This window comes from Eleutherodactylus coqui, chromosome 1 (genome assembly GCF_035609145.1).
Source record: "Eleutherodactylus coqui strain aEleCoq1 chromosome 1, aEleCoq1.hap1, whole genome shotgun sequence".
NCBI lineage: Eukaryota > Metazoa > Chordata > Amphibia > Anura > Eleutherodactylidae > Eleutherodactylus > Eleutherodactylus coqui.
This window is the reverse complement of record NC_089837.1, coordinates 249,377,938-249,388,627: the sequence shown is the minus strand read 5'-3', so window position 1 is coordinate 249,388,627 and position 10,690 is coordinate 249,377,938. Positions and strand designations below refer to the sequence as shown.

At 43.9% G+C, this 10,690-nt stretch overlaps 1 protein-coding gene across 1 annotated transcript in view; it reads left to right on the top strand.

Moving 5' to 3' along the window:
* The first annotated feature begins 8,050 nt into the window (after window positions 1-8,050).
* LIN28B (lin-28 homolog B) overlaps window positions 8,051-10,690 on the top strand; it is a 70,288-nt gene continuing 67,648 nt past the window's right edge. Inside the window, exons 1-2 of the mRNA XM_066608060.1 lie at window positions 8,051-8,173; window positions 8,629-8,822. Coding sequence (XP_066464157.1) covers window positions 8,164-8,173; window positions 8,629-8,822 — 204 coding nt within the window. The 5' untranslated portion in view covers window positions 8,051-8,163. The remainder of the gene's footprint in view (window positions 8,174-8,628; window positions 8,823-10,690) is intronic.

Sequence of the window (10,690 nt, the reverse complement as noted above, 5' to 3'; positions counted from 1 at the left end):
GGGGTCCAACCTTTGTGACCCTGATTGATCCTGAGATGAAGGGGCCATTTAGTGCTAAGGTCCATTTGCAGTTGACTACTTGCTGTGTAGAGAACTGCACTGTGGACCCATTAACCCCTTAAGTATGTGGTGATTTTTGTTTTATACCTTTTTTTTATTGACACATTCAGAAAGTCAAAACGTTCATTTTTTTTATTTTTTTTCGTCGATGTAGCTGTATGAGGGCTAGTTTTTTGTGGGATGAGATGTATTTTTCAATGGCACCACCTTGGAGTATACTTAACTTATTATCTAGCTCTTATTAAATCCTGGGGGCATGGAAAAAAACAAGAATTTCAACATTTTTTTCACACTTACTATGCGGCGAAATAACAAGTTACCTTTTATTCTGTGATCAGTATGATAACAGTGATACGACTTTTTTTATGATTTACTACTTTTGCGTACTAACACTTTTTTTCAGAAAGATTTGAATTTGTCTTTGTATTGCCATATTCTGAGAGCCACAGCTTCTTCTCAATTTTGTGTCGATGGAGGCAAGTGAGGATTTTGTTGTTTGCAAGATGAGCTATAGTTTTTATTACCATTCTCAGATATGTGCAACTTTTTGATCTGCCATTATTTAATATTCTTGTGTTCACCATGCAACAGGTCATTAAGGGAACATAAATATAAATGTCTTTTTGTAATTATTTCAGTTTTATACATAATAAAGCAATATGAAGGTGTAAGGGCATTATTTTTTTGTTTCATTGTATTTTTTTTTACACATTTCATTAAACTTTTTTTCTCATTTTTTTCAGTCCAATTGCAGGACACCACAACGTGATTGCTTGATTAATACACTACAGTAGTTCTGTTTTGCAGTGTATTGTAGATTACCAGCAAATTTTACATTTTTCTGACAGGCTCTAGTATGCTTCTGTAGATGGCAGACTTGGGCGCTATTGTAAGGGTAAATGCACACACAGCAGAACTTTTTCACATAGAAATCCGAACCAAGATCCGCAATGAAATTTGCACATGACTTCAATGCAGATTTACATGCAGATTTTCACCACGGATTTCATTCCTTGCATTGCAGTGAAATAAATACCCTGTGAAAATCTGCCGCTTTCTTTATCAGTCAGACTCCTGACACTGATATGTGGGTACAGTGAAAGTACCCAGGAGAGCAATACTTGATAGGTATATATCTGTCATCGAGCACAAAGTAACCCTCACTCATGATGTATATATCTGCCATGGAGGGTAAAGGCGTTAAAGTGAATGAGACTGGCTGTTATTCCCTGCATAATCAGGTTTGCCATTCTATTCAAACAAGAGACACGGGACCCCCTTTCTTATAATTGGTGCGGGTCCCAACAGTGGAAACCCCAAGTGATCAGACACTTAGCATCTAACCTGCCTTTATCAACTCGCCTTCACAATGGAATTTTAACATGGGTTTTGTTGTGTATTCTATGCTGAAATCCATCAACAAACTGCCTCATTGACTTTAATGGGAGTACTGCATGGTAGTTCAAATGTGGCCAACTTCAAGTGCTGATTTGATACTCACAGTTTGGGAAAAAAACGTGATATCACTTTTTTACAGTAGATTCCACACATACTTTATTCATTGAACTATGGAGACTAAATGTGAGCAGAAGCAGCAGTGAAATGTGTTAAAAATGAGTGTGGGTTATGGAAATGGTTAAAAAGTGAGTCTTTTTCACATAAAGGAATGGATAGCACAGGTGCTTGCCTCATTTTGGGTGGATTTGTGGGTGCAGGACCAATGAGGAAAATTAGGTATAACATAGGCATCCCCAGCCTTAAGCCCACATTGGCATCCCCATTACTTTAGTTTATGGGGTTCATAAGAGATGACAGAGTCTCTTTAAGGTATCCATGGAAGTAACATTAATAATATACTCTTAGGTATGGTTTGGGGCAGCCTCTAGATAGACAATGGACTTGGATTTTCCCAATGCAGATCTGACACTATGATCTGTGGCAGAAATCAGATTCTAAACCTCAGAATTCAGCCGTCGATTTGCATTTGGAACCGCACATGTGTTTAGCCCCACTCAGTGGGGGGAATCTGCATGCAGCCACCCAATGCAGTTTCTGTGCAGAACCTGTGTCAAGAATTGACACATCAATTCTGTTTTTCCCTGCAATACAGATTTCCAAATCTGTGCCGTACAAACTGTTGTGGATTCTACTGTGGAAAATATGCCACATAAGTAGGATATATTGGAAAAGCTCATACACTGTGCTATAGCTAGTGCAAGGTGTGATTGGTCAGGGCATGCTACAAGGAGAACAGAGAAGAGAGAAATCCCTGTGTCATGCAGACTCCCTCTGCAAATCATCAGGAAAAATGTTGGCAATTTCACTTCCCTACACCCCTCCCCCTTCACATCCTGCTATTTAAACAACTTCCTAATACAGCATTTAGAGGGAGCAACTTCACTATTTAGGGTGTATGTCCTGTCATGGTGCAAAGGCCCCTGATTCAGAACTTTAGATCTTTTCATGCCAGTGTACAAAAAGGGCGAACATGTTACATTGTCTTATATGGTATTGTGCATTTGCTACACTGCACACCTTTCCTGTGTGGAAACAAAAAGTCGTAAATCCCAGTGGGAATTCCATGAATTATGTATAATTACAACCCTATACATTTTTTTACAAACATCTTACAAAAGTATAAAGTAAAGGTACCTTTACATGGGGTGATTATCGCCTGAATAATTGCTGGAAACTGCGATTTTCAGTGATAGTCCATGTACACACAGTCACCGGCACTGTATAAGAAATCGCTCACCTACTGGAGTTGCTTGGTTTTTAGCTCACCTAACGACTGAACAACTATTGCACCTGTGTGAAAGCATAGGAACAATAGTCACTGGGACAACAATCAAGTGCTTATATGCCCAACAGTTATCCCATGTAAGGGTACCTTAAAAGATGGAATACTCATCTTACCAGTCCCCTGCTGCTCCCATACTGACACTTGCCTAGTATCCTGCCTTTCCTCCTTTACCTGGCTGCAGTAATGATGCAGCACCGAGATCACTGCGGTGGCTAGTGATTAGCAGCATCGTCACATGTCATATTGACATGACATTGCTGGAACTGGGTAAACAGCAACAGGTAGGGGGCCGGAGAAGCGTTGGCATGGGAACAGAAGGGGACTGGTAAGATATTTGTTATTTTATACCAACATTAGTTGTTTTTTCTTTTTCTTCCTTTCAATTTTTTGGGGTTGGAGACTCCCAATAAACCAGTTTCAATTTGTTGGACAGTCAATCTCTAAGGCTGGGCTGGGTTCACACAGGGCGGATTTACCGCGGTTTTGCCGCAGCAGATCTGCCCGCGGCCGCTAATCTCGGGATTAGCCAGCCATGTGGATGAGATGCAGCATCAAAAGATGCAGCATGTGTATTTACTTTTTTTTGGTTTATTTTCATCGCGGCCGCGCTCTCCTCTATGGGAGCGCCGGCCACAACGGAAAAGCAAGCGGCCGGGCCGCTTCAAAGCCACCGCGGCTTAAACCGCGGCGGTTCTCCCGGCGGAGATCTCGCGGTTTTTGCTGCGGCCAAACCGCGAGATTTCCAACGGGAATCCGCCCTGTGTGAACCCAGCCTAAGGGAACTTTCACATGTGCACGTAAAGACACAGTTTAATCTGCTTCATTTCCCGTAATGTATACATGCAGATTTTGGTGCAGAATTTTCTGCGTCTTTAGGTGTGTCTTTCAGAAAGGTCTCTAAAAGTTGATTAGATTGTAGTTTTGTACAGCAAGGACGGTGTTAAAATACCATGATCTGCTGCGATTTTGCAAAAAAACAAGGCATTTTTGGGTGGTTTTGATAACTGCAGTAAAAATTTAATTCTGTGAGAGCAGTGAGGAAACCCAAAATGGCACCATGCATTATTAGCGGAAAATACTGTAAGGGCGCCTTCACACTGGCGAGAAAAAAAAAGCAATTTTCACGCGATGCGAGAGTGAGCAAAGATGCAGAATTAGGAGAGCAATGATTTTCAATGGTTTTCTTCACATTTGCAATGTTTTTACTCATGCGATGTTGCTAGAAAAAAGTTGCGGCATGTTCTTTCTTTCTGCGATGTGTGATTTATTTTTTTTTATCTCCCATGTTTACCTATGGAGCCTTCTTTTTATCACATTGCAAAGCACAAACTTGCAGTTGTCATGCGAATTCACGCAAGAAAATCACAATCAGCGGTGATGTTTAAGTGAGAATAAGCAGCGCTGACACTCAAAAATCTTGGGAAAAAAAGACGTGGCAAAAATCGCAATTGTCAATGTGAAGGACCCCTAAGGTCGCTGATTTACTGCAGCTTTTGGTGCAGATCTGCAGCTCATTTCACCCTTCGAATTGAATTCAAATTGAAGGATCAATTTCTGTGGATCTGCAGCAAATCAGTGACATGTGAACACACTCTAATACGTCTTTCACACGTGCTGAATATTTCCACAGTATGCACCTAAGGGTGCATTCACACGAGCGCATGCGTATTTACGTGCGCAGCGTATAATCACCGAAAATAACGTTTTTTAGCAATCACGCCCAGAGCTAGAAAGCGTATTCTCGTCTGTTCCTACTTTTCAAACTATCCTTTTTGGCCATCGTATATGCGTTGGCGCGTATTTCAGTCGCGTATGTTCAATTTTCTGCGGGTTGCCGTTTTTACACGCCGTAAAATCGCCCGTGCGAATGAATATATTGGAAGCCAATGCCTGAGATGGTCACGTTTATACGATTGGGCGTAAAAACACACCGTTTATGCGCTTGTGTGAATTCACCCTAAGTATGTGGATTAATCTGTCGCTGCAGATTTCCGCTCCATAACCCACATGTATGCAGATTTTGGAGTGGAATTTTCTGCATCTTCCCATGCATCTTGCAGAAATATTCTGCATGTGTGAAAGGTCCCTAATTGCATGAGGCTGAGTAGGTTGTGTGTAGTAGGGGCATATAAGGGGGTTTAAGTTGCAGGAGCAACTAAGGGCTCAGTGGGAATGCCTGCTGAGGTACTTTGTGAAGTAGGACACACAAAGAAGAGCATCTCTATGTTATGTGTAAAGAGAGCTTGCAAACCTGACCAACTGTGAATGTAGGGGGGATTACTACTGATCTTTTAGTTACCTCCCCAGTTCCAAGCACTATGGTTGGTCAATAATTTATTACAGGACTACTCTTTCAAACTGAGGTGAGAGGTATAGTTGGAAAGGCAGTGAAACAGCTGTAGTGAGGTCTGGGTGTAGCTGCAGTTATTGTCGGGAAGGCAGTGAGACAGCTGTAGTGAGGTCGGGGTGTAGCTGCAGTTATTGTCGGAAAGGTAGTGAGACAGCTGTAGTGAGGTCGGGGTGTAGCTGCAGTTATTGTCGGGAAGGCAGTGAGACAGCTGTAGTGAGGTCGGGGTGTAGCTGCAGTTATTGTCGGAAAGGCAGTGAGACAGCTGGGGTGAGGTCGGGTAAGTGTAGCTGTAGTTATTATCGGGAAGGCAGTGAGACAGTTGTAATGAGGTCTGGGTGTATCTGCAGCTATTGTCTAGAAGGTAGTGAGACCTCTGTAGTGAAATGGGGTAGGTGTAGCTTCAGCTTTTTGTTGAAAAGCCAAGAGACAGCTGTAGTGAGGTCTGGTGTAGCTGCAGCTATTGTCGGGAAGGCAGTGGGACAGCTGTGGTGAGGTCGGGTACGTGTAGCTGCAGCTATCGGTGGGAAGGCAGTGAGACAGTTGAAGTGAGATGGAGTAAGTGTAGCTGCAGCTATTGTCGGGAAGGCAGTGAGACAGCTGTAGTGAGGTCGGGTACGTGTAGCTGCAGCCATTGTCGGGAAAGTGCAGTGATATGGTTTTACTCGGGAAATTTGCGTCCTATGTACGACGGGTTTAGTCTACAAGACAGTTTCAGTTTTATAATTGTTGCTCACCGTGTTTTTCAGCTTAACCAGTAGGCTGAGGCTGTTCAAGTCTGTAACGTGTAATTGTCGGATACTACCACCCGATAACCACTGTGGCTTTATATGGGATGCCTCATGACAGCGCTTGGTCGCTGGTCGTAGCGATGCTCATTCGATTTCCACTTTCTCTGAGGTGGAAGCTTGGTTCCCGTGTATACATGTCTACGTGAGCCATCCTCAGACTCGTCCTTGCCCCATACTTGCATGCGTAAGGTGAGCGTCTGCAGTCAGTGCAGGAAACGAATGAGCAGATTCCATGTGACACCGGTGACCGTTCAATTGACCCCGAATCTGATTCTTTCTCGAGTCGACTGCGGAAATCTAACGGAATATCGGGAGTAGAAGGTGCACCCCTGCCGGGATAGATAGCCTGTGGAGTGATATGGGCTGCTGAGACCTAGCCATGGCTGGGGGAGGACGGATATACACCGGCAGGAAGAAAGAAAATGTTGGGGCAGAGTGGTAGCAGCATCCGACAAATGCCAGCAGAAATTGGGCGACAGCGTTGCCCTGTGCAGGGGGTCGGCAGCTGGCTTCGGGTGACCGATATCTGGGACACAGAATATGCATTTGTATGCTGATCTAGTGCCGCTTTTCATGGCGCTTGTCCGGGACTGGGCTGTGAAGCTTTATTCGTTAGTCCATATTTCGTAGTGACTTGCTAGCTGTATGCATGTGGGCATACAGGCTATACACTTTAATCGAGCATTTAGATAGAGCGACATCCTGCAAAGTTGATACATTTTAGGAAGCTGTGCAGACAAAGTAACCGATTATTCTCAGGGGGCTTGTGGTGTTTTCCCCAAAGCTAATGTGTCTAGAATATAACTGGCAGCAGTGGCACAATCATCGCCCTGTGTAGTAGATGGAGGCTGTGCCAGGCTAGTGACTCCTCACCACCAACATGGGGTAAAGTGTCCCCTTCTCCTTGTACATCATGAGTAACAGATGAGTGTTCTGCTCCACACATCCCACCTATGTACTATTGATGGCTTGCATCGCCCCTCATCGCTCAGCCCATTCGTGCCCCTCCCACAGCTCTATATAGGGCGCTTATAGCCAACAAAACCTATTGCAAATTTACGGTTCAAGACTGCAAAGGAATTTCAGGATTAGGCTTCTGCTTCACTTGTCTGATCGCTGGAATTCTTTCCTTCTCTAACATCTAGTGTTGTGGGAATGGGAAGGTGTGTGTAAAGTCACCCAAGTGTTCCTGTGGACTTTTTGGAAATGTATCCTGTAATTATTGAATTGTGGCCACATAAAATAGCATTCATGTGGACTAGACCCCATGTCCCGCATCGCCTCGGGGGCCGATAATCGCGATAGGATCTGGGGTACTGAGCCCACTTTTACCAGTAGACTGATTTATCTGACAGCTGAGGTCAAGTGCTGCTAGTCTGGGTGGTTATTCCATCCTGTCCCTAAATAGATACTTGACAACTCCGAAACACTTGTCATAGCAAGCAAATAACATTTGTGCCCAAGCAGCTCCTTATGATTTCTTCCTATCATCTCCTCGGGAAAATTCTCTCCTGTCTGAAGTCTTCCTCCTTGTTCTCTTTGCAATCCTAGGCTGGTATTTAGGAAGTCATTAATCACATTCCCTCCCCCCGGAAAGAGATGGCGGATCTAACCTGTGAAGTTGGATCCAGCAGCCGCCTCCTCCCCACCCCCTCGCCTAAAACACACACGCTGCAATATCCCCGTTTAATATCTGGCTTCCTTGCCTTGTGGCGGCACACGGGTTAATAGTGCTAGATTGGGGGAGTCGGCTCCCCGTCTGGTCCGTGCATTGGGAGTCCAGCCGGAGGAGGAGGTGACACGCGTGTCTGCCCTCCACTAGTGTGTGTAAGAGTCGCAGGCGTGTTTAGGGCTTCATTCATAAATGATTTCCGTGCTGGTGAGGAGGGAGCCGGCTATTGGCTGAGCCCGGCCGCTGCCAGCCCCTCCAGGCTCCGTGGTGAGATTAGTAACAAGGAGGCATGTAATTGACAGAGTCACGTGTGCGGGATGAGGGGGCCGGGGAGCGAGCGCAGCGCAGGGAGCAGCACAGGAGGGAGAGCACGCTAGACCATGCGAGCTAAATTTGGGATCGCTCCAAATCAGGATGTCACATTGATGCAGCAGATCACCCGCATCTCCGAGGAAACTTCTCATCTGTCGTTTGTGAAGCAGGCGGCGTCATGGCCGAAGGTTCTTACCCCTGGATTTTGTTGTATCTGCTATAGACAATCGCTGCTTTTGAGTCGGCCGAGCCAGGAGCATAAGCAGGGGGAGGGGAGCTTCAGCCACCTACTAACGCCTGTATAGTGACCCCGGGCACGGGAGAAGGGCTATTGTCTGCAGTACCCAGCGGCTACGAGCAGATGCTCCACCTGTCCCGGGCTCTGCGAGTAACCATATAAGCGGTAGAAACAATGAGCGCTCCGTGCAATAACAAGTTGTTGTGCAATAATTCCCACTCCTCACTTTTCTTCCCTCCCCACCTTACACGCCGGGCGCAGATCACCTACCTATGTGCTTCCCACAGTCTATGGGGTTGTATACAAACATGCTCATGTTATGATAGGGAGCGAGCAGCTAGGTGCCCTGAGATGCCACCGGTTCTGTGTTCACTATGCATCGTTTGTTTGTGCTTTCTTACCCAGGAGGGGCTGGTAAAGGTGGCAGAGAAGAGCAAGGGAAGCTGCCTGAGCAGGAGGAAGAGGAGGAGGACATCCAGGTCCTGCGTGGTGCAGGCCACTGCAAATGGTTCAATGTGCGGATGGGATTCGGCTTCATCTCTATGACCAGTCGGGAGGGAAGTCCTTTGGACAACCCGGTTGATGTTTTTGTACACCAAGTAAGTGGACCTTTTTCCTCCCCCCCTCTCATTGCCACCCACTACGAGATGGATAAACCACCCACTTTGACTCTTTATACACCAGGCGATTTAGGGAGGCATCTGTTTGCCTTGCTAGGCTTTTTTTCTTCACTTCTTTAAACTCTGTTTTCTAAGAGCCTTCTTTAGTGGATGTTTATTACAACTGTAGTGAAGTATTTTTGTACCATAAATTGTAGTCTTTTGCAACCTTTCAGACAGTAATGTTTCACTGATAGTATAGTTAAAGGTGTATTAATATACCACAGTGAGGATTGTATTTAACAGGTAACAGTTTATATAACTCCACCCCAATATAATGGCTTCATGCTTATTTTTTTTAACCGAGAGAACTTGAAATCTGGAGATTTTATTCTTTTAGACTTGATAGTGTTGGTCTAAGAAAGGCCTAAGTGCCACCAAAAGACAAGGAGTCAATAATAAATTTAATGGCTGTGCTTTAAAAGGGCCATGTTGCCTTTACTCTGGTTGTGAACAGCAGGAAATCTCATGAGTCCCAGCTCTGTCTCTTTAAGGGCATTGAAGTCAAGCAAGCATGTGGCCAGAGGCAGTTCATGTTTATACTTTGTGTGGACTGTACATGGTTTGTACTTTCTCCCAGGCCCATGTAGTATGTTTGATATTATGGTCTTTAACACATGCTTATTTCCAGATATAGTGGTTACAAACTACAGCATCTCCTAAGATTAAGCATAAGGGATTAAGAGAGAGAGATGTAGAGTACTATAATACCTGAATGGTATAGCATAGGTCTGTTTGGATTTAAACCTTTTATAAAATGCATAGCTGTTTACAAAGAGCCTGATTACATTTTGTGGTGTTGGTCCAATAAAGAGCTGTGTTGGTACAGAACCACATGACTGGAATATATACTATTAGAAAGTCATTCACTATAACTTAACTTGTGTATGCTTTAAACTATATACATACTGGAAATGATTTCTTTAACTAGGACTAAACATTCCTTTTGTCCTCCACATACTGGTCCAATATCCTCTTGTGATTGCTTTGATTGGGGCCATGATACAGCCCCAAAGAAACAAAGCCCTGGTGACATGGAGCTTGATGGGTCACATGGGGACATCTCTGCTCTTTGCTGGATAACTTATGCCAAGGCCTGGCGCTTGCTGCTTTTGTCTTTTTTTTTTCCTTTTGTTTTTCTTTTCTTTTTCAACAAATAGGTGTTGAGTGTAAAATCAGATGTGGGGGGGTTATTTTTCTGTAATGACTCTTATCTTCCCTCCTTCACTTTTCTTCACCCCCCACCCCCACCCCCTTGTTTTTCTCTGCAGTTTGTCATCCAGTCCATAGTGTGTGTGTGTGTGTGGGTGTTTTTTGAGATCGTTACGTTTCTTTTTTTTTTTTTTTTTAAGATTTAGTTACCTAAATCTTAGTTAAATCTGATGGATATCGGTCTTTTAGCTCCCATTTCATTTAAATCTCCCCAAGGTTGTTAAATTGTTTTTTACGATCCCATAAATTTTCTTTATAGATGAATAAACTGCAAGAGAAAAACAAAACTTCCTCTTTGTGTAACTTTATCTTTGTTTCCTTTTTGTTTCACTTTTGGTAAATTATAGTTCATATGTTTTGTTTGGAGAATACTAAAACTGATGTGCAGAATTTTGCAATAGTATGTTGCCTCCACACTTGCTCAGTTATGCGCTTGTGTACATATTTGTGGAACAGTACTGATCAGCTAGAACAATTGGCTGATCTAGGCAGTAATTTCCTTAACCTTTTATGTACAGTAGATTTTGAGGTTCAGCTGTTGACTGAAGCCTGCTTTTGAAATGCTTGTTTACCAACTATATTGCACGTGTAGAGTT